The sequence below is a fragment of the Myotis davidii genome, unplaced genomic scaffold (assembly GCF_000327345.1).
Source record: "Myotis davidii unplaced genomic scaffold, ASM32734v1 scaffold230, whole genome shotgun sequence".
Lineage (NCBI taxonomy): Eukaryota > Metazoa > Chordata > Mammalia > Chiroptera > Vespertilionidae > Myotis > Myotis davidii.
Genome location: NW_006282259.1, coordinates 1,228,942 through 1,253,733, shown reverse-complemented (window position 1 = coordinate 1,253,733; position 24,792 = coordinate 1,228,942). Strand labels below are relative to the sequence as shown.

The 24,792-nt window shown below is 40.5% G+C and overlaps 1 protein-coding gene across 1 annotated transcript in view; it reads right to left on the bottom strand.

The window, feature by feature from the left end:
• GMDS (GDP-mannose 4,6-dehydratase) overlaps positions 1-24,792 on the bottom strand; it is a 539,088-nt gene that overhangs the window by 98,322 nt on the left and 415,974 nt on the right. The window contains exon 8 of the mRNA XM_015557241.1: positions 12,950-13,068. Coding sequence (XP_015412727.1) covers positions 12,950-13,068 — 119 coding nt within the window. The remainder of the gene's footprint in view (positions 1-12,949; positions 13,069-24,792) is intronic.

Here is a 24,792-nt window from a genome sequence, read left to right as displayed (position 1 = left end):
AGAGGGAAGGAGCTGGGAGGGGAGACAGTGAAGAGAGGCAGCTCTTTGTTCGTTTTGGCAGAGCAGGGAGATGAGATAAAGGGCAGGGTCTGGAGGTAATGAGTGTTTGTGGAGGGGTACATTTAAAAAAGATGTTTGGATTTGAAAGTATCAAAATGCTGATGGGAAGGAGCTGTGAAGAAGGGCTGATGGCAGAGGAGAGAGGGATGACCCAGAGTTTCCTGAGAAGGCAGGAATTTCTGCTCCTAGAAAGAAGTGAGGGGTGGAACAGGAGAGAGGAGGACAGGATATAATTTTTAGGTTCAGGGAGCACTGTTTGAATCACAAAACCTACCCTTATTTCTAAAAGTCAGCATTGTGCCAAGGGGTGTGTGTGTATGGAACTTAGGTGTGTATAGGTCTTTTGGATCACCACTGAAATGGAAACTCCTTTGTCTCCATTCACGCCCAGTCTTGCTCCATTTCATTCATATTAATAATGATAACTGTTATTAAATTATGGGTTTCGGCTCTTACATTGCAATTAATAAATAATTAACTATGACAAAAAATCTAAAATTTAAATCCATTATACACTGTTTATGTAGAAGACTGTTCATTTTACTTGTTACAGTAATAGGGGCTTTTCTTCTGTGCTTTCCATACAATAGACCCTTTGTAAATATCAGCTGACAAATCCCCAAACTCATAGAGTCAGGTGAGTAGTCCAATCTGTAGCTCCTATGTGGGGGAAAAGGAATTTAGGGGGCTGAACAATTTACAAAAGGTTTCATGGGGAAGGGTTCAGATGACACCCCTATCTCACAAGGTGGAAATGAGCAGAATGGGTGGGGAGGACATAGTCAATTTTATGGGGAGGACTCCCAAACATCTTCAGTAAGAGTTTTCAGTTGGTCAATATTTCCCTTGCTTTCTTCTTTCTATCAGGATCACTGAGAAACTATTAGAGAGGTTCTCATTTAAGTGGTCTCTACTTATGTTTTATCGGTAGGAAACAGGACTGGTATAAATAACTCAATGGTAGAAAAGAAAAAAGAAAAGACGACCAGAGGCTGTTCTCCTCGGCAGAGAATGGCAGTGGAAGGGATTTAAATACACAGCAGCTTCTGCACGAGCCCCAGTGTTTCTGTGCTGTGTTTTTCATGGACCCCTAACGATGCTCTATCCACAAAACCTACCATTCTTTCTAAAAGACAGCACTGGTGCAAAGAGGTGTGTGTTTATGGAACTGCTGTATTTTGATTGATTCTAACTCAGCTAAGATGTCCCACTCCCAAGAATGTAAGTGGAGTTTCTCCTGCTTTACGGGAGTAAAATACATTGAGGTCTTACAAGGGGCTTTGGTGGGAAGGTGGCAATTCCAGGACTAGTGCTCCAGTTCTGTATGAGAGTTTCAGCCATAGTTCAGGGCCTTCTGTTGTCCATACCTCCCATATTTGGGCAACTTTATCTACGCATCCTGCTTCCTTCTGCCTCCTACAAATCTTCACTAAGTACCTACTAAGTGCTAGGCACTAAGCTAAGCCAGGAGCCAATGACACAGGCGTGAGTAAGCAAGACATGGTCTTTGTCCCTAAGAGGCTTGGAGACTAGTGGCCACCATAATGGAGTGTATTAATGACAGCAGAAGGCAGACAGGGTGCTATTAGAAAACCAGGGAGGGCACTTAGCAGGACTTGGCTGAAGGTAGGGTGTGAGCCAGAGGAGGATGCCTAAGCTAAGACCTAAACAATGAGTGTGGGGAAGCAGAGGGTACAGTAGGTGTGGGTATCTCTTCATGCACACCAATGTGGTCAGGCTGGTCCAACCCAGCTTACTTGCTTGCTCACTGCCCACACACAGTTTAATAACTCCTGCCTCCATGCCTCTTCTCATGCCATTCCACCCACTTGGAATGCTTTCCTTCTTCTTAACTACCATTCATAACTCCCACTGTGGCTTGTTTAAGTCTACCTTTCTATGGATACCACTCCAGTCTTGATCATGGTGCTATTGCCTCAGTACTGATATAAAAGAGTTGCACAATAACACAATCTATTTGTATATATTTGTAAATAATGTGTTCTTATCATCACTCAGTTAGAGCCGACACTTCTCAAGGACAAGAGAATGCCCTTTGATTCTCTTAGATGAGTTTGGCTTTGAGAGAAAAATGAAGTGGGTAGAGAGCATCAATTGTTCATGACACATAGTGAGGACTACCTCAGCCTCTAAGACATGGAAGACATCAGGGCTCAAATTAGATCCTGCACCTGCTAATAATTCAAAACCCGCTGCTTCAGGAAAGGGCCATATCACTGTAGGCCGTTATAGTTTTTTTTTTATGTGTATAAACCCCAAGTATCTTAGAAGTTATAAATATAAAATGATAGTAGGGCTTAAATTTCCAGAGAGAGAGAGGGGAGGGCACAACACAAGGAAGAAAGAAAGGAGGGAGTGAGGAGGGGGAAAACTCTTTCAATGGTAAGTTGAAGCTTATATGAAAACACCAAATCTTTTTATTACTAAATGTTATGTGTATACTTTTAAAGGGTATCTCCAGAAAGTTCCCATGATACCTATATTCAGAAATAGGCTCTCTGCAGGCTGCTCACAGTGTGATTTCCTAGCAACAGTGACAGATCTACGTGGCAGATGACTGTCTGGGAGCTGTGTTTCCATCACTTGGCAGCTTAGGTTTCACTCACTGGGTAGGGACATCAAGGAAACAGGTAGCAAGCTGGTAAGGTGGGAGGTAGAGCCATCAGGGGCTCCTAGGCAGCTGGCAGAAGAACAGATGCTGTGATCCTCTGTTGGGGAAGGGACGCTCGGTGCACCTGGGCACACCTTCAGGTGTGAAATCCCCAGAGGAGAGATGCAGGGCCACATGATTTCCTTCTCCTAACTTTCTCCCTAAAAACCCCGAGAAGTGCATCATGGGAAAATCTGTTCCTCAGAAATGCCTGACTGGAAGGATGTGCTTTTCCCATGTGCAATATAGCACAGCCTTGAGCCCAGCAAATAGGAACGCAGAATCCACAGCAAACCTGCACACACTGTTTCCTCTTCTCACAAGCCCTCTTCTGAGCCTTAAGGGCAAAGGCTCAGAAATCCTACCCATCACAAAAACATTTCCCTATCAGGGAAAGAATACGATGAACACAAATGTCATTATGTCAGCCAGGAGGACTTTAGAAACACTAAAATGTTTCTTTTAAAATATATAATAATTGTTACCCTTGTTGCTTTTACTGAAAATGTAGATACAGTACTACAAACTATGATCAGTATTTCCCTTGTCTGAAACCACAAACTTGTCTGAAAGGGCCATATCACTGTAGGCCGTTATAGTTTTTTTTTTATGTGTATAAACCCCAAGTATCTTAGAAGTTATAAAAATAAAATGATAGTAGGGCTTAAATTTCCAGAGAGAGAGGGAGGGGAGGGCACAACACAAGGAAGAAAGAAAGGAGGGAGTGAGGAGGGGGAAAACTCTTTCAATGGTAAGTTGAAGCTTATATGAAAACACCAAATCTGAAAGGGCTTCAGCCTGTACTGTGAACTTTCCTAAAATTCTCAAAGGTCTATAGCCCTTAAAAGCAGTGACTGGCCTCTGTGTGCCATACATACTTTGCTAAGCAGCTGTAAGCCCCCGTAATCATGGTAGCTGACTCAGTTTGAAGCATAGCCCCATGCAGTAGATGGTGGTTCTTACATGGTTGCAGGCTACTCTTACAACTCCCTTTTCAAAATCTAGTAAGATGAATGTCAGAAAATTAGTCAAGACAAGTATTCGCCTGCTTGGTTTATGCTACTATCACTTTAATTGTAGAAGAAAAGTGCTTCCTTTTCACATGACTTAGTAATAAGTTAATGAGAAAGTGAAAAGCAAAACAAAACACTAATGGGAAAAACAACAATAATGCACCCTCCTTTGAACAAACAAACACACACCGTGTAATGTTCTTAGAAGAAAACATCTGTGGTCATGAAGGCACCTTCTCAATACTAATGATCAATTAGGAATTTAATCGTCAAATATCACCTTAACTTTCACCAGGATTGCACGTGGGGGTGAGTATCTTCCACTAACCCAAACTTGAACGAATGTGCTATCTTCTGATAAATTCACTTAAATTCACAAAAATCACTTAAATGGTGTCAAAGACTTCAAGAACAAATACTTGCGCCAATTCTAAATTTATAGATGGTGACACATTTTATAAGCTTTTCCAGTGAAAATTACAACAGATATTTTCAAAACAGTAGCAGGAGTGAGTAGTGACAATAGATCTGAAAACAGCTAAAGTGAGCATGTTCAGATATTGACCAGTGTGTCTAATATGAAAGGCATGCAATATAAGGTTAGTGCAAGTCCACCAGTTCAGAGAAAGTATCTCTCACCTTCCTTGAAGCACACACAACACAGCAGGTGAAAATGATGGCAGGGAAGCAAGTTTTCTGTCTTACTTGATGGCTCCACTAGTCAAGTTCTCCTTCACTCTCTATATCCAACTGTTCACCAAGCCCTGTTCTGTCTTCCTTGGGTCAGTCTATCCTCTCCATCTCGACGCCTTTGTGTCAACTCAGGTCCTTAGCATCCCTCCTTAGTAGTTCCTGGGATAGGAAGCATGGTGGCTTTCCAGAGCTGTCACCACCACGTGAGAAGGAACCATGCTGGAGGAGTTCCTGCTCACCTAACATGGGGAAATTAGGTTGACATTGGACACTCAAGGAAGGACGTTCTGACAAGCGGCCTTTCGGTCTCCCTCGGGGCTCAGTGAGTAGATATTATAGAGCACCCACTGCAAGCCAGCTACTGCCAGCACTGAGGACACACTGGTGAATTAGTGGACACCAGTCCTACCCGCTTCCCTTACCGCTAAAGGTTCTCCAGGATGGGATGGGCTCCAGGAACTAGGAGTAGTGCCATTGGGCAGGACGAGATATGCTTCCAGTGACAGACCAGAACAACACGTAGTGAAAATGATCCTTCACACATCCTTCCAGTCTCATGTTTTCATCAGAACTTGGGCCTCAGATGTCCAAAAGCCGAGGCTAAGCATCTTGGGCTCTCTTTGCATTATTTTGGGGCTTCTCCCTCCCAGAGGCATGAAGGCCCAGGGTTAATTGGGCAACTTGTTTGCTTATAAGTGACTTCATTATTTGCATGTAAGCCATCACCTTGCAAAGCTTTTGAAGGATGAGAAGTACAATATCAAAGGCATTTAGTTTCAGAGAAATGCAGTGGTAGACCCTGGCTCTACCACTTACTGCTGAGCAACCTTGAAGGGTACTTCACTATACCGCCTTTCTCCTCCGTGAACAGTATCCCCTGCCTTGAAATTAAACTGAATGGGTGTACAGCACATGGCATACTCTTGGGCTACAGTGAACATATTGTTTTGTCTACCCAGTACCACTTTTCTTTGCCTTTATTCGAGAAATAACATTCCCATGTTGATGGAGGCTCCTGCTTCTTCCAAACATAGAATTCTCTCTCTCTGATGACAGAATAAGTCCTCAAAACATGCCCCATGCCCTGGCTTCAGTGATTGGTCTAGAAGTGATCACAGGACTCAGTGGGGACAGCTAGGATCCTTCCTTGGAATTTCTCTTAAGTAGATAGCTATCAAAAAGGGTTCTAGTCCTCTTTGACTATGTTAGGTATATCCTCAGAAACACTATCAATGACATCCTCTGTCATAGGGACATGCTGAAGGAATGTAGATGGCATTCCAAGAGCAGTAGAGCCAAAAGGCAGAGAAGAATGACAGAGTTCTAGATCTCAGACCCAAGTGCCCCTGAGGCCACTGGGAGTCCAATTTCAGTCCCTTAAGAACAAAAGAATTCTGACAAGTAAAATGCTCCTAATATAAATACTTTAATTATGCTAAAGTCTTTGTTTTATTAGCATGAATACTTCACACACTAAGAAATAAGAATTTATGTATATCATCTATCACAATTTTTGGAGCTTAACAGTTTCCAATAACCTAGCTCACACTGCTTTCCCACCCTGTGATTTCTTGAGACCCTGCCCACCCAACTCTTTCAGGGTCTGTTACACACAAACAGCTAGCTTCAGCCTGTACTGTGAACTTTCCTAAAATTCTCAAAGGTCTATAGCCCTTAAAAAGCAGTGACTGGCCTCTGTGTGCCATACATATTTTGCTAAGCAGTCGTAAGCCCCCGTAATCATGGTAGCTGAGTCAGTTTGAAGCATAGCCTCTAGCAGGCAGCTCCAAGCCAGCCCAACACTTTGTAGGTCCTACCAATGTGGTCCTGAGCCAGGCCCTGGCAGGAACTTTGACCTGCAGTGCAGTGGATCCCAAGAGACCCCCAAACCAATAAAGTCGATGGCCAGGTTCAAATCACACCAGAGAATCACCCAATTAATGGCACACACAACACAGACAAAGAATGGACTTAGCAAACACCAGAGTCCTGCAAAAGTGAATCACACTCTATGGTGTCAGCCCCTATCTAACAGCTTGTCTGCTGTAGTCACAGCAAATCCTCACAGCTGGTTAGTGAATCCCACCCACTAATGTGCCAACAGCAACCAAGGCTCAAATAAAACAAGAAGGCACAATAACCCACACAAGGGACACCCCTGGAGCATCTGGCTCAGGTGACTTTGGAGTCTGTGCCAATGGGCCCCACAGAACAGGACAAAACACCAGAAAAATAATGAAATAAAATGGAGGCAAGCAACCTACCAGATACAAAGTTGAAAACACTGGTTATAAGAACGCTCATTGAATTTAAGGGAACGCTCATTGAATGATGTCCTCGAGAACTTCAACAAAAAGATAGAAACCATAAAAAAGAACCAGTCAGATATGAAGAATACATTAGAGGGAACCAAAAGACTAGTTAAAGAAGAGGATTGATTCAGTGATTTGGAAGACAAGGCAGCAAAAAGAAAACCAAATTAAAAAGTGAGGATAGTCTAAGGGACCTCTGGGGCAACATCAAGCATAACAACATTTACATCACAGGGGTACCAGAAGAAGGAGAAGAAGAAGAAAGAAAGAGACTGAAAGCTCATTTGAAGAAATAGTAACTGAAAAGTTTCCTAACTTGATGAAGAAAGTAAACATACAACACCAGGAAGTACAGAGTCCCAAACAAGATGAACCTAAAGAGTCTCACATAAAACACATCCGAATTAAAATGCCAAAGGTTAAAGACAAAAAAGAATCTTAAAAGCAGTAAGAGAAAAACAGTTAGTTACCTATTTCCATATGACTGTAAGGTGGTTTCTCAACAGAAACTTTGCAGGTCAGAAAGGATTTACACAAAACGTTCAAATTGGTAAAAATCAAGGACCTACAACTGTAAGTACTCTATTCAGCAAGGCTGTCATTTAGAATTGATGGAGAGATAAAAGAGCTTCCAAGATAAGAAAAAGTGAAGGGAATTCATCAATATCAAACCAGTATTACAAGAAATGTTAAAGATATCTTTAAGAAGAAGAAAAGTAAAAATATAAATGATAAAATGGCAATTGCTACATACCTATCAATAATTACTTTAAATAAGTGAATTAAATGCTCCAATCAAAAGACATAGGTGGCTGAATGAATAAATAAACAAGACCCATACTTATGCTGCCTATAAGAGACTAACTTCAGATAGAAAGATACACACAGACTGAAAATAAAGGGATGAAAAAAGATATCTCATGCAAATGGAAAGGAGAGAAAGCTGGGGTAGCAATACTTATATCAGACAAAATAGACTTTAAAACAAAGGTTATACTAGGATTCAAAGGAGGACATTTCTTAATAATAAAAGCATCTATCCCAAAAGAAGATATAACCGTTGTAAACATTTATACATCCAATATAAGGGTATGTAAATATATAAAGCAAATATTGGCAACAGTAAAGGGAGGGATCCACAGTAATATAGTAATAGTAAGGGACTTTAATACCCATTGACATCAATAGATAGATCATCCAGACAAAAAAAAATCAATCCTATATAATAAAAGGTTAATAAGCAAATTGTCCCCTCGACTGGGATTTCGACTGGGGGCAGGACGGCCAACCGCCAGTGGCCCCTCCCCCGCACCTGCCTGGCCCAATTGGCCCTGATTGGGGTGGGCTGGCTGGACCCCACTTTTGCACGCATTTGTGCACTGGGCCTCTAGTAAGTAAATAATAGCCTTAAATGACACTTTATACCAGATGGATTTAATCAATGTTTTTAGGACAGTTTACCCCAAAGCAGCAGAACATACATTCTTTTCAAGCACACATTCAATATTTTTCAGGATACACCATGTGTAAGGCCATAAAACAACTCTCAACAAATTTAAGAAGATTGAAATAATTTCAAGCATTTTCTCCAAACACAATGGTATGATGCTAGAAATCAATTACAATAACAAAACTAAAAAACACCCAAACACAAAAAGATAAATAACACACTATTCAACAATGAATGGATTAACAATGAGTTCAAATGATTCCTTGAGATAAATGAAAATTAAAACACAAGGACCCCTAATCTATGGGACACAGCCAATGGAGTTCTAAGAGGAAAATAGCAGTACATGTGTATCAGAAGAAACAACAAATATCTCAAATAATCTAGTCTTACACCCAAAATTTTTTAAAAAAAGAAAAGCCAAGAATGAGTAGAAGGGTGAAAATACTACCGGTCAGAGCAGAAAGAAACAAAATAGACCTAAAAAAACAGACAAACAAACAAAAAATAATATAGAAGATGAATGAAACAAATAGCTGGTTCTTTGAAAAGATGAATGTAATTGATAAGCATTTAACCAGACTCATCAAAAAATATATACAGAGAAAGGACACAAGTGAAAGAGCATAAGTGACAACTGACACCACAGAAATACAAAAATTATAAGGAAATACTATGAACAATTATATGCTAACAAATTGAACATGGAAGAAATTGATAAATTCCTATAAATATATAATCTTCTAAGACTGAATGAAGAAGAAAATATGAGCAGATCAGTAATTACTAATAAATTTCAGTCAGTAATCAAAAATCTCCCAAGAAACAAAACTCCTAGTCTTCACAGGTGAATGTCACCAAACATTCAAAGAATAACTAACACTGATCCTCAAACTATTAATTTATGATAAAAAATCTCAGCAACGTGGGAATAGAGGGAATGTACCTCAACATAATAAAGGTAACATATGTCAAAGCCACATTAATTTCATACTCAATGGTGAAAAGTTAAGAGCTTTTTTTTTTAATGATCAAGAACAAGTCAAGAATGTTGACTTTTACCACTTGTATTCAACATAGTACTGGAAGACTTTGTCACAGCCATCAGAGAAGGAAATAAAGAAAGTTCATCCAAACTGGAAAAGAAGTAAATCTGTCATTTTTTTTTTTTTTGCAAATGACATAATACTACACAGAGACAACCCTAGTGACTCCACCAAAAACCTATTAGAACTGATAAATGAATTCAGTAAAGTAGTAGGATACATAATTAATATCCATAAATTGGTTGCATTTTATAAAAACAACTAGAGGCCTGGTGCACGAAATTCGTGCACAGGGGTTGGGGGGGTTCCCTCAGCCCATCCTGCACCCTCTCAAAATCTGGGACCTCTTGAGGGATGTCCGACTGCCAGTTTGGGCCTAAACCGGCAATCGGACATCCCTCTCACAATCTGGGACGGCTGGCTCCTAACCGCTGGCCTGCCTGCCTTCCTGATCACCCCTAACCACTCTGCCTGCCTGCCTCATCACCCCTAACTGCTCGCCTGGCTGCCTCATTGTCCCTAACTGCCTCTGCCTGCTTACCTGATTGCCCCTAACCACTCTACATGCCTGTCTGATGGCCCCTTACCACTCGCCCCTAACCACCTCTGCCTCAGCCCCTACTGCCACAGCTTCATCCAGAAGGATGTCTGGAATGACATTTGGAAGCTCGTTCAGCTGTCTGGTCTAATTAGATTATGCTTTTATTGTTATAGATAAGGAACTATCAGAAAGAAAAATTAAGATTACAATTCCATTTACAATTGCATAAAAAATACCTGGAAATTAGTTTAACTGATGAGGTAAATGACCTTTGTACTTGGAAAATTATAAGACACTGAAGAATAAATTGAAGGAGATACAAATAAATTGAAGAATATACTATGCTCATGGATTGGAAGAATAACACCATTAATATGTCCACAAAACTGAAAGCAATCTATAGATTCAAAATACCTATCAAAATACCAATGACACTTTCCTCAAAAGTAGAGATAATAATCCTAAAATTCAGAGGGAACGGCAAAAGACCCTGAATATCCACAGCCATCTTGAGAAAGAAGAATAAAGTTGGAGGCATCACACTACCTGATATCAAACTATACTACAGTAACAGTATGATACTAACATAAAAACAGGCACATAGATCAATGGAACAGAATAGACAGTACAAAAATAAACCCATACCTACACGATAAATTAATTTATGACAAAGGAGGCAAGAATATACGGGGTAAGGATAGTCTATTCAATAAATGGTACTGGGAAAACTAGACAGATACATGTAATAAAATAAAACTTTCTCACAACATATACAAGAATAAACTGGAATACAATGGATTAAAGATTTAAATAGATGGCTCAAACCCATAAAACTCCAGAAGAAAACAAGTCAATAAACTATTTTAACGTTGCTCTTAGCAATATGTTTTTGGATAACTCTCCTCAGGCAAGGGAAACAATGAAATAACAAAACAAAACAAAAAAATCCAAATGGAATTACATCACATTAAAAACTTTTTGTATATGGAAGGAAACCATCAACAAATAAAAAAGATAACCTACTGAGTAGGAGAAGATATTTGCCAATGGTACATCTGATAAGGGTACAATATATATAAGGAACTCATACAACTTAACACCAAAAACCCCCACAATCTGATTTAAAAATGGGCAGAGGACCTGAATAGACACTTCTCCAAAGAGGGCCTACATCTGAAAAGATGTTCAACTTTACTAATCATCAAATAAATGTACACTAAAACCACCTCACACCTGTCAGAATGGCTATTATGAATAAATCATCAAACATCAAGTGATGGTTAGGAAGTAGAGAAAAGGGAAGCTTCATGCACTGTTGGTGGGATTGTAAATTGGTGCAGCGGTATGGAAAACAGCATAGAGGTTCCTAAAAAATTAACAATAGAACTAACATATGACCCAGCAATTCCATTTCTGGGTATTTAAAGACATCTAAAACACTAATTTGAAAAGAGATATGTATCATTTACACTAGCCAAGATATGGGAACTTAAGTACCCACTGAGAGAGCACTGAATAAAGAAGTAGTACATATATACAATGGAATATGAGTCAGCCATAAAAAATGTAATATTACCATTTGTGACAACATGGATGGAGGATCTAGAAGGTATTATGTTAAGTGAAATAAGTCAGACAGAGAAAGATAAATACCATATAAGTTCACTTATGTGAAACCTAAAAAACAAAATAAATGAATAAACAAAAAAACCAAACTCATAATTACAGAGAACAAAGCGATGGTTGCCAGATGGGAAGAGGTTGGAGAGATGGGTGGAAAAAGTGAAGGGGATTAAGAAGTACAAATTGTTAGTTATAAAAACAGTCATGGGAATGTAAAATACAGTATAGGAAATTTAGTCAATAATATTGTAGTAACAATATATTATGTGAGATATGCACTAAACTTATCAGGGGGATAACTTCATTAATTATATAAATGTCTAATCACTATGTTGTACACTTGACACTAATATAATATTGAATTTTAAGTGTAATTAAAAAATAAGAACATTTATTAAAAAAGGAAATAAACATGTTTAAGGGCGGGGGGAAAAAGGAGACATATGTAATACTCTTTGTAATACTTTAAGCAATAAAAAAAGGTAAATTTTGTTATATATATTTTTTACCAGAGTAAAAAATTTTCCAAAAAAGAAACTTCCAATCTTCCATGTATACTGTTTCCCACAAATTTTTCAACTATTCCAACAGAAATCTTCCTTCAAAATTTTCTAATGCAACAAGTGAATTTAGTGCATGAGTATAAACTAGACCATTTTCATATGCAGGTGTTGCAAAAGTAGGTTTATAGTTGTTCGTATGTAAAATGAAGCAATAACTAAGACATAATAATACAAGAATAAACTCTGTTTTGTGTATTCACAACTGTAAACCTACTTTTGTCCAATCCTGTACAGTGTAGGATTCACTCAACTGGCAAAACTCCAACCAGATCTGATGGTTAGTCTGTAGCAGTTTATCATGGTGAATTTCCTTATTTTAATATTTGTATTGCATTTATGTGAGAAAATATCTGTGTTCATGGGAAATACACACAAAAGTCCTGGGTGATGGGGCACCAGGCTGGCAACCTACTCTCAATGGTTCAGAGAAAAGAAAATTGTTTGTAATGCATTGAAACTTTGGTGGTCAGTGCGCCCCCACAGCCAACCTCCTGCAAATGGCTAACCTCCTGCTGTCCTTCCCACCAGACAGTTCCAATCAGCCCTGATTGCCAGCCAGGCTGAGGGACCCCACCTATGCACGAATTCATGCACCAGGCCACTAGTTTTAAAATATAAATTGAAAGTATTAAAAAATATTGTGTAATATTATCATATTGACTGGTAAGAGTACAATTAGCTACAGTAATATCATAGTACATCATATATAAATCATAATAAAAAATTAAAGCTTTTCAAAAGTAAAAATATTTTAAAAATAAAAAAGATAAAAGAAATTTTGAAAAGACTGTTCAGATAGTGGCAAACACTTCACATAAATAGATTTGTATGTGTGATGAGTAAAAAAGTCTCTGCTCCATGATGAAACTCCCTACATTGCTTTACAAGAGAGTAAAAAGGGAAAACGCAAGCATATATACAAACCTTCCAGCAAATGTTTGATGAATGACCTGAAATCAACTCTCAGGTATACTTACACAATGGTTTTTCCAATGTGCAAAAATGATTTCTCTACAAATTCCCGGACACTATGGACTTCTCCAGTAGCTATGACAAAATCCTCTGGCTCATCATTCTGCAGCATCAGCCACATAGCCTAGAGAGAGACAGGCAAATCCCAGTTAAAGTTGCAATCAGCTACCACTTGGGAAATATAATGCTATCAAACACACATAATTTTGTATGGACATTGTTAAAAGGTGAACTGAAGCACATTAATATATTTTTTAAGATTTTCTTTGATCATACCTCAATTTGAATAGAGAAGTGGTTAGGAGTGCTTCACCAACAAGAGCTAGTGGCAAAGTTTTTATAAAGTAGATGCTGAAGTGAAGCAAAGCAATGCAAAGCAATTATTTGACTGGCTATAGCTCATGCAATTGCCTTATTTGGGAAAGGCAAGTTAGCTCTTTTTGATTGGTTGTTCTTAAGCTTAATTTTCATGGATTTGAGTGAAGTGACCCTGGCTTAGGCTAGCTCATGTGGCCTGCCAAGGCATTAGAGCCACCTTAGTCTAATAGTCTCCAGGTTTAAATATTTTAACCTACAACTAGAACATAATACAATATTCACACCACTAGAGTAGTGGTTCTCAAGTATTAATGTGCATCATGTGGGGAACATCCTATATAATAAAGAGCTAATATTCAAATGGTTGCCATGCCCTCATGCCATCACACCCTAATGGCTCAGACACTCAACACTGGGGAGAGAGGAATGGGGACCAGCCAGGCTCAGATGAGCTTGCAAGAGAGGTATGGGGACCAGCCAGGCACAAATGAGCTTGCGAGAGAGGAATGGAGACCTGCCTGGCTGTGGCCTGGGAGAGTGACAAGCTGCAAGCCCCGCGGTCCTGGGTGCCAGTGGCTGCACCTGCGCCTGCATCCCAGGAGAGAGACAAGCCACACGCCCTGCAGTCCCAGGTGCCAGTGGCTGGGGCTGTGGCCCAGGAGAGGGACAAGCCACCTGCCTCATGGTCCTGGGTGCCCGTGGCTGCAGCCCATGCGAAGCTGCCTGCCCACAGTCCTCTGCAGCTGTGGCCAGCCCTGGTTCTGTGTGCCTGTGGCCAGCTGGAGGAGGGAATCCTGGGTCCCAGGTATGGGGTGAAGCAGAGGCGGTTAAGGGCAATCAGGCCAGCAGGGGAGCAGTTAGGGGCAATCAGGCCAGTAAGGGAGCAGTTAGGGGCAATCAGGCAGGCAGGCAGAGGTGGTTAGGGGCAATCAGGTAGACAAAGGTGGTTAGGGGTGATCAGGCAGGCAGGCGAGTGGTTAGGAGCCAGTGGTCCTGTATTGTGAGAGGCAGTGGGACATCCTCCAGCTTCAGACCATGTCAAAGCACCATCACCCAACTAACTTCATAGTGACACACTCAAGGGGTGGACTATGTGGGCACCAGAACCCTGCTGAAGTAAGTCCTCTGTGGGGTTGGCCCCTGAACAGCTGATCCTCCACAATGGTTGGTGATCACAGCTAGTCCTTTTGGCTGATTGGCCTGGGGGTAAATCCCTCTCATTGATGTGCCACATGGTTGGGGGAGGCACCTGGAGTGCCCAGCTTGGGTGATTGGGGCTGTGCCACTGGACCCTACAGGACACCTACTATATTAGGCCACTTTACCAAGCACAGATGATGTAACAGATGTACCTGATACATAAAAACAAACACAGGGAGGCTGCCAAAAAAAGAAGAAACACCTCCCAAATGAAAGAATATAACATACCTCCAGAAAAATAACTAAACATGAGGAGATAAGCAATCTACTAGATGCAGAATTTAAAACACTGGTTATAAAGATGCTCAATGAATTTAAAAGAAGAGTAATTGAATGTAGAGAAAACTTCGACAGCATAAATTAGGACATGGACACCATAAAGAAGGATGTGGAAACCATTAAAAAAAATACAGTCAGGAATGAAGGATACACTAACTAATATGAAGACAATATTATGGGGAATCAACAATTGAGTAGATAAAGCTGAAAATCAAATCATCGATTTGGAACATAATGAAGCAAAAAACACCCAATCAGAACAACAAAAAGAAAAAAAAAATCAATCCAAAACAATAAAGATAGTCTAAGGAGCCTCTGGGATAACTTCAAGGGTACCAACATTCACATAATGGAGGTGCTGAAGGGAGAAGAAAGAGAGCAAGACATTGAAAATATATTTGAAAAAATAATGATGAAAAACTTCTCTAACTTGGTGAAGGAAATAGACATACAGGTCCAGGAAGTGCAGAGAGTCCCAAACAAGATAAACACAAAGAGGCCCACACCAGGATACATCATAATTAAAATGCAAAAGGTTAAAGACAAAGAAAGAATCTTAAAAACAGCAAGAGGAAAAAAGCAGCTAATTACCTATAAGGGAACTCCCATAGGACTATCAAGCTGATTTCTTAACAGAAACTTTACAGGCCAGAAGGAATTAACAAGAAATATTCAAAGTGATGAATGCCAAGAAACTACAACCAAGATTACTTTACCCAGCAAAACTACCATTTACAATTTCAGGACATATAAAGAACCTCCCAGACAAAAAAGCTAAAGGAGGACATCACTCAGGAAAGCACAGGGAACTCAGGGTTAGCCTGCCTCCACGCTTGACTCACCCACTTGATGGTGTTCACAGGACAGACCATGGTGGCCCAGCCTGTGTACATGCAGCAGCTGCTGAAGCTCAAGCAGCAGATCATGCAGCAGCAGAAGGCCATCCAGCCACAAGCTGGCAGGTGGACATCCCCCAAGGGGTCCCAGATTGTGAGAGGGCTCAGGCTGGGCTGAGGGACCCCCCCCTCCAGTGCATGAATTTCATGCACTGGTCCTCTAGTATAGTCAATAATATTATAATAATGCCATATAGTGTCAGATGAGTACTAGATTTATAATGATGATCATTTAGTAAGTTATATAATGTCTAGTCACTGGGGTTTAAACCTGAAACTAATATAATATTGTATGTCAACTGTAATTTAAAAAAATGATTTTTAAAAAAATTAAAAAATGAAGCCCCAAAGGGAATTTAAAAAAAACTGCTACCATTTATATACTGATATTATTTAAATTGGATTCCACAACCTAAGATTCAACAATTGATCTATAAATCCATTTCTTTATCTGTAAAACTGAAAGAATGGCACCTACTCAAAGTATTATTATTAATTGTAAAGAGTGAGTCGGGATTCAGCACAAAGGAAATGATCGCAAGCACGGAATACTGAAACCTAAACATAATGTTGGATTTCACAAGTATTCCAAGACCTCAAGAGCTCTACAACTGCCCTTACCCATTAACATAACTAAGTCTACCACGTTACACATGGATCCTGATTTCCAGTTGCTCAAACATTTTAAAGATCCCCAACTTCTATGAGTAGTAAAGCTACCGTTCTAAGAGCAACAGTTAACAATTCATGTACTGCATCTATTTGTAAATATTTTTTCTAGAGGCTTCACTGGTTACCAATCCCACATTCCAACAAAAAGAAAGTACAGCCAAACCCTGTAAAATAAATCTCTGCTAAATTAAAAATAATCATTAATGCAAAAACAATCATGGAATGAAGACTACTACCACTTTTATAGAGTTCTCTGGGAGGCAACAAGAAGGTGTGTACCTGCTTAGGTTTTCTTTCACCAGGCAGCATTTCAAGGTCAGGTGCTCAATGAGACCTATAGGCACACTTTTTCAACAGGAATGAGAAGGCCAGTGGGGCAGCAATGTAGCCACATGTTTAAGACACTAACTGTGGCCACCAGCATAGCTTGGCTCCATTCAGTTATATCAGCTTTTATCAATGACATACAGGCCTTGAGTGTCTATAGCTTGAACCAGCAGTTAAGTTTACAGGTTTTGTTTACACAGATAGAAGATACAGATTTAAGAAGTACAGTTAGTATCTGACAACAGCATGTCTCTTTAAGAAAAATCCAAGCAGGAAACAAATAAATGTGTGTGTGTGTGTGTGTGTGTGTGTGTGTGTGTGTTTTAATCACTCCTACTCACTTTTCAAAATATAATAGGTAAAGATAACAGGCAGTTCATTATAACACAGTGCCCAGTATTAAAGTTGAACTCTTGTTCTAACATTTAAAGAAAACTATTTTGGTTGGTGTCTCCCTAGCTACTATTGTATAAGCTGAAATTTAGCTTGCTGAATTCAACAGGGCAGCTTATTTTCTCTTAAAAAATTAATTCTTCTTTATTCTTTTGAATTTGTGGCAGCCTTCTAAAAATAAGTAAATATTTCTCGTTTACTTGAAGTTACTTCTTGTGGCTATTTTGTATTTTTGGCCTATTACATGATAGCTTTAAATCATATTTTTGTTTTATAAAAGATGAGACTTTGGGCAGTTTTACATGCCTTGGAGATGTGGCAACTGGATGAATCAATGGCAACAGATTCAGGTCAGTGATATACTAAAAGTAACTGATGAAATTGTCTTGCCTAGAAGATAGTTCTGTCCACATAATTAAATATCTGGTTTCACTGTGCACTAGGTCATAACTAATAAATTTAATCACAATACTTAAAAAAAATCCTCACCGGAGGATATGCATATTGGTGTGTGTGAGGGAGTGGGGAGAGAGAGAGAGAAAGAGAGAGAGAGAGAGAGAGAGAGAGAGATTATCCCCTTACCAGCCTCGACCAGGACTGGAACCAGAAACCTTTTTTGGTGTATAGGACTATGCTCCAACCAAATGAGCTACCTGGCCAAGGCTAATCACAGTACTTTTAAAATTTTATATGAATTAGATTAATAATAATAACAAAGTTCAATCAATTTTATTGTTATTATTGTTAATCCTCATCTGAGGATATTTTTCCATTGATTTTTAGAGAGCGTAGAAGGGAGGTGGAGAGACAGAGAAATCAATTGGTTGCCTCCCGCATGCTCCCCAACTGGCACTGGGGATGAAACCTGCAACAGAGGTACGTGCCCTTAACCAGAATTGAATTGAGAACCTTCGGTCCACAGGCCAATGCTCTATCCAGTGAGCCAAACCAGCTAGGGCTCAATTAGCTTTTCAAAGGCACAGAGTAGATGTTCTCTCTATCTGAGTAGTCCACACAGCACACAGTCTACAAAAGTTTCGTAGCTCCATGACCGCTGCACACTGTTATCTGCTCCAGGCTAAGACTAAGATGCGGGCTGTGGTCTGAAATGCAGCCTGGCTCTGCCGCCAAGCTTTGTGCCTGGAACCCTCCTTTGTTAGGTTCCTGGGAGAGGTGCCTCTCTATATGGGCACTGGCTCCAGCAGAGGCCCGATGGGCAGGGGCCTGCTCCTCATGTCTGTGATCTGCACGTGCAGTTCCTGGGGTCTAGAAGACCCCCGTCCCTCATCTGTGTGGGAACTCTGATCTCTCCTTCTAGACTGTGAACAAGAGTCCCAAGTCTAGTCCTAGACACGAGTTCCTGTGATGCCCCTGAGTTCCTCTGCCATCCACAGCTGCGCTGTGTGCACTGGGACGCAGCCTGCTCTTCGGCCACCCTCCCCCACCTCTCTCCAGTGCACCCACATCCACACACACACAAGCTAGCTTTGGCTTTCTTCAAAATGCTTTCAAAGTTTTTAGGAAAAATTAAATTATGCTTCTGGCTAAAATTTCTATTTGAACATTTTTCTGAAGGATTAATGTATACACTCGAATGTGTTTTACTCAAATTTCCATTCTAAAAATAACATTTCAAACAGGTCTTTCAGGACTGCTCAGCTTTATTTTATTTCTTCTAAAATGCTATGTTGTGCTAGAATGCTTTTTAAAAATCGTATTTTTAGGCATGTGAAAAAAATAACAGCTTGCTAAAATTAAAGGGGAAGATATGATTACTGGTTAATAGTAGATTCCTTTGTGTAGTAGATCACTTTGTTCCTCAGCAGGAGCCCGGGGATCAGTTGGGGCCTCACTTTCACTAGGGTGAATGCCAAGCATCTGCTCTTTTCTTTTCCAGAAAACTATCTGCAGCCTCTGACCTATCAATTTCTAGGCATTTCCTCTGAAGTCTATATTGTACCAGACTCCAGTCTGGGAATGGGAAGGGAAAGGATATACAACTCCAGATTTATTTGTTATTACTAAATAGTTTACTGGTTGTACAGAGGGAAAGGGCTTTGTTTAAATTTCCATTGAGCATAATTAATGGTTATTGACTGGTAAATGAAGAACAGGTGACACTCCAGATTGGAAGATAAATGATCTTGTGTTCTGGTGTGATAATGGGTTAGTAATTTGCCACAAAGCCTGGGCCCAGTGCATCCCATCATAATGCTGGGTCATGTCCAGGACACAAAGGCCCCTGTGTGAGGAGCACTCAGCCATCCCCTCCTTATACAGCTGCACACGGTGATCTGGTCTACTTATTCTCTGATGGATGGCACAACTGAGGCAAAAGTTCACCACTTCTCACCTTCCTGTTCACATGCTGAGCACATGACCCATAACACCGCCAGGGCACAATCTGTGATCAAATTGCCACCCAGCTTTGGCTCCACAATACAGAAAGGATTTTGAGGTTGCATGTTTTAGACATTAATTCTCTCTCTTTGTCTCTCCAGAAATGAAGGAGGGGAAAGACGAAGTCGTCCCATATTCTTTTAGAGCAGCGGTTCTCAACCTGTAGGTTGCCACCCCTTTGGCGGTCAAACGACCCTTTCACAGGGGTCGCCTAAGACCATCTTGCATATCAGATATTTACATTATGATTCAGAACAGTAGCAACATTACAGTTATGAAGTAGCAACGAAAATAATTTTATGGTTGGGTCACAACATGAGGAACTGTATTTAAAGGGCCAGAAGGTTGAGAACTACTGTTTTAGAGCCTTTAAGGATATGACGAACTTATCCACTTTCTCACATGCTTTTTTACCTTCACTCCTGCCCTGGTCACCATCAAAAGGAAAACATCTCCTGATTCTTAATCCATCTCACAGGGAGGAAAGACAGTTAAGTAATTTACCAATGCTTCAGATTCGTCAACACAGAATGTCACTTCATGTAAAATGAACAGCACAGCTTTCAAATCATGTCTCACATTCATTTTGCTTTTAAGGCATGTGAAGTTTGGGGGAAATCTGACTCCATACCATTGGCTTGACAGCCAAAATAGATAGGTATAAATATTAGTTAACTTTGGACATGTGTTCTCTTGTAACTATATAATTAACCTATCCATTCTACAAATCTAACTTAGAGAAGTCAAAATAAAGTTTTGAGTTAAGAAATTTCAAATAAAAATATTCCTCTCCCACGAGCTACTCTTTGGCCATTGAAATCATGAATGCGGAAGTGGGCAGTGAGGGTCACTCCTTTTTCCTTGACTTGGTAGCTATGGAGGTTGCTTGCAGCTGGACCAGTGAAGGAGAACACCCAGTGTATATCACACAGCCCACTAACCACACCTGATTCCATGCATGCCTTTTGGGGTGTGATGTGTGTTTGTCTTAAAAGTCTGGATTCTACAATTGCTTCCACCTCACCATTAACTTCCAGTTTAGTATCCAAGACACAAACACTGATTAACTGAGCTGTCATCCATGAATAACAAGATTTGTTAATCAAGGTTATGTTTAACTATGTTATTTGACTGCTGCTTTTTTAGCCCTGCACTTTTGTGCTGCATGGGCTACTGTCATAAGGATTATCTTAAAGGAGAAATATATATATATACACACACACAGACACACACACACAATATATATATTGGGGGAGAATCTATGAAATAATTCTAGTAACAATCACAGAAACTTGAACAAATGGAAATTAAAATTCCCATAAAGGATGCCACGTGTGCGTCTGCTTACATACATTTTATCTGTAAGCTTCACTCAGTAATGAAGATGACAGCCTGACACAGTTTGCACTAGCACTTCTGTTTTGTGGCACCACATAGGCAGGTCTGAGGGCCAGCTTGAGAGAGTACCCTATACTATAACACAGTTGGGAAACAGGTACCAAATTACCAACAAATAAAACTGTATCAAGAAAATCATCTAGCATGAAATAAGGTCCTCTGAATCCATTTATTTTCTTCAAGGGCAAAAATACTGTGGTTTGTGGATTCCTCTGATGAAGAGCTCTTCAGACATTTTAAAGGTACAAAGTTACTGAATGGGAAAAATTGTTAGATAACAAATAAAAACACCGAAAATAATAAAACACGACTTAGAAAGCTATGTAGCTCTTGCTTCTTGCTTTTGTTGTTAATGTATCATCTGCATTGATATCATACACACTGAAAGAAAGGGGCTATTTCAAAATCTGCCTGGCCCTCTACCCTCTTATTGCGGCCAGGTACACCAATCTCATCCCAGAAACACTATAAACCTAAAGGCTCTTAGTTCTGTGTTAATAATTCTGAATAATTTTCCTGGGTTACCATCTGCTCTTTGATATACAGATTCAAGTTTTCTATTTATTTCTTCTATTAATCTTTGAGTGTATTTCATCTCTTCTATTTGTTCCATTTCTTTTTCAGGAACACCAAGTATGCACATATTTCTTTTCTTCTCCTTTCTATGTCTATTATACCCTATCTACTCATTTTAATGTTTGTTCTTATGGATATTATTTTACATGATTTCCTCCTGTTGTTCACCTGATTATTTTAGTAACACTTATTTTAAATTTGTTGCTAATGTGGCTTCAATCTCTGAAATATTTTTTTTCTCTTCCATATCTTTCCTGATTACTTCCAGCTTAAGGCTTTCATTTATTTTCTTTAAGGTAGGGGTCAGCAAATTTTTTCTTACAGGGCCAGATATTAGATATTTTAGATTTGTGAGCCATACGATGTTTAACACAACTATGCAGCACTATACTGCAAATATGGCCACAGACAGCATAGAAATAAGCAGACATGGCTGTGCTCCAATAAAATGTCATTTACAAAAACAGACCACTGGCTCATGGTATGCAATTTGCCCACCTTTGCTTTTAGCAATCTGAACCAAAACACATTGCCTGTAATTTATTTGAATCTATGAAGAAGAGTTAGTTATCTGAGCACAAGCTACATATTTTTTTCTCTGAAGAATACTACCTATAATATGTGCTAATCATCTGTTTTATTAAGTGCTCCTTTTCTTCTCCTTGGGACCCTCTTCCCCACTCCCACCTCAAACACAGACCATGGGTAGTACCTTTCCAGTTACTATTCCTGCTCGAACACAATTAATAATTGCTGGAGAAATCACATGAGAAAGATCAGGGAAGTGCACAGAGGCAGCCTGCAGCTTGCATTCAAACTGCTCTCAGAACCATCTTACCAAACGCTACAGCTTCTTCCCCAGGACACAGCTGTCCTCAGTTTTCAGTGCTCAGATGGTTAACGTGGCTCACAGAATAGCCATAGTCACATGGCCACTATGGAGACATTTGGCAATGACTGCCTCACCTCCGCCTTCCCCTCAGATTGAACTCTACACTGCCCTCAGCCAGGAGGCTGTGACACAGGCAGGACAACTGGTTTCTCCTTCAGTAGTGTGTTTCTGCCATAAGGCAGAATGAGAGTGGGTAGCCATAAACAGTCTCCATTCCTGTGTAATGTCATTTTGTGGGCCTCTTATTACTCCACATTCATTTGAGCAAAATCTACAGACTACATGCATATATGTAAGTTCAGCATAATATATTCTGAGTGAGTGTAGAAGGAATTATTTTAAGCAATTATATATATCCCAAAGTTATGTGACCACGTAAATCAGGGGTCCTCAAACTATGGCCCGTGGGCCACATGCAAATACAAATATTGTATTTGTCCCCATTTTGTTTTTTTACTTCAAAATAAGATATGTGCAGTGTGCATAGGAATTTGTCCATAGTTTTTTTTTTTTTAAACTATAGTCCAGCCCTCCAACGGTCTGAGGGACAGTGAACTGGCCCCCTGTTTAAAAAGTTTGAGGACCCCTGTCGTAAATACTGTGAAAGAACCTCAGTGAAAAATGTGCATACAAATAAAGGATGTTTCATTTGTTTAGTGCTGCTTACTAAGCGGTTTTATTGCTCAGGATTCTGTGAGTTAGTTCAGCCGGGCTGGGGAGAGGGTGGCGGCTCCTCTTTGCTCTTTGTTGACCTGATCGAGGTGATCTGGTTGGGGCTGCAGGACCCAGATTGCCTCCCTCACAGGTCTGGGCCCTGGGTGGCGGATGCACTTCAGTTCTCACGTGCCTCCATCCCCATGGTCTCTCACTGCTCCCTTGTGCAGACCAAGCTTTTCTACAAAACAGAAGCTGCATGGCTTCGCAAGGCGTCAGCCTGAAGTGACCTGGTATTGCTTCTTCTGCATGCTACTGGTGAGAGGGTCACCCCAAATTCTAGAAATGGGCACAGACTCACCCCTTTATAAGGAAATGGTAGAGTCACATTGCGAGAGATATGCAGGATGGGAGGGCTTCTGCAGCCATCTCTGGAAAAACCCACCATCTTGTGATGACTAGAAAACAGTTGATTGATTCAGTATAGTAATGAATAATTTTGCCTTTAACTTAAACATTGCTTCAGCTTGTGGTTTCACATAAGGCTTTGTCTACCTTTACCATCATGCAGTGTAGTTAGGTTTATATGGGGGCAACAGTAATTCAGACTAACACCTGGAATATGGAAACTCACTTTTAGGTCACTAGGCTTGAACAGATGTTCTAACTTGGCCCTAACATCATCACTGCCACAACATACTTCCCAGAAGTGCTTGTTTCCTGGAGCATGCCCAGCCACCTACCTCAGCCAGGTGTTTCCCATTACCTGCACCCACTCGCACACCCAGGTAAGCCATTCCAGAATTAGGTCCTGGCCCAGCAGCTCTGGGCGTGCAGCAGGAAGTTACTTTACACTCATGACCGCCTGACCGTCCATCTCCCAACTCATGGGTCCCACCATGCTGCCTAAATATGCTCCTGGGAAGCCAGCTCTGCCTCCTCTGTGACCCCTCCAACCAGTCCTGACCACCTGGCTCTGCCTCTCGGTCTGACTCTCACTTCTGGAATCCAACTTCTGAGCTGACTCAGGGCTCCCTTGAACAACAGGTCCTGGCCTTGCCATAGATCTCAGATTTGGTGTTGATCACCATCACTACCAGTAAATAAGATCTGCACACCGTATCGTGTGCTTGAAGGCAAACAATGACAGTACTTCTCAAGCTTAGTCTAAAACGTGCTGCCAACAGAAGTATGATGCAGCCATGGATGACAGTGTTAATTTTCTATTAGTCACATTAAAAGAGTAAACAAAAATGTGAAGTTCAATTTAATGTTTTACTTAACTCAATATATACATTATCATTTCAATATAAAATATTAAGACATTTTACAGTACTTCCTCATGTACTAAGGATTCAACATCCAGCGTGTATTAGACGTTTGCAGCACATCCCAGTTCAGACGGGGCCCCCTTCAAGTGCTCAGTAACCACTTGTGCTCGTGGAGCCTGCGTGGGAGTCCAGCTAGAGTCAGCCTCGTGGAGGAAAGGCGAGGCGGGCCTGTCATGTAAGGCACTGCCTGAATCCTGTCTCTTAACCTGCCAAGACAGTGCTGGGCTTCCTGGAGGAGGCCTCCTCCTCGCGGGGCACAGCTGGAGGAATCCTCCCACGCCCTCCTGTGTAATTGTCTCCACCTCCTGCCTCTTCTGTAGTGATTTATCAGTGGTGCCAACTAGGAGAAAGAGGGCTTGGAAAGTAGCATAACTAGCTCCTAATTCATGATCACTTATGACATTTGAATGCTTGCCTTGTTCGTGTGTAAATGGGCATGATACCACACCCCCAACCTCCCAACTGGAATACCTGGGGGGCAGAAACCCCAAGGACCTCCCAGGCGTGCAGGA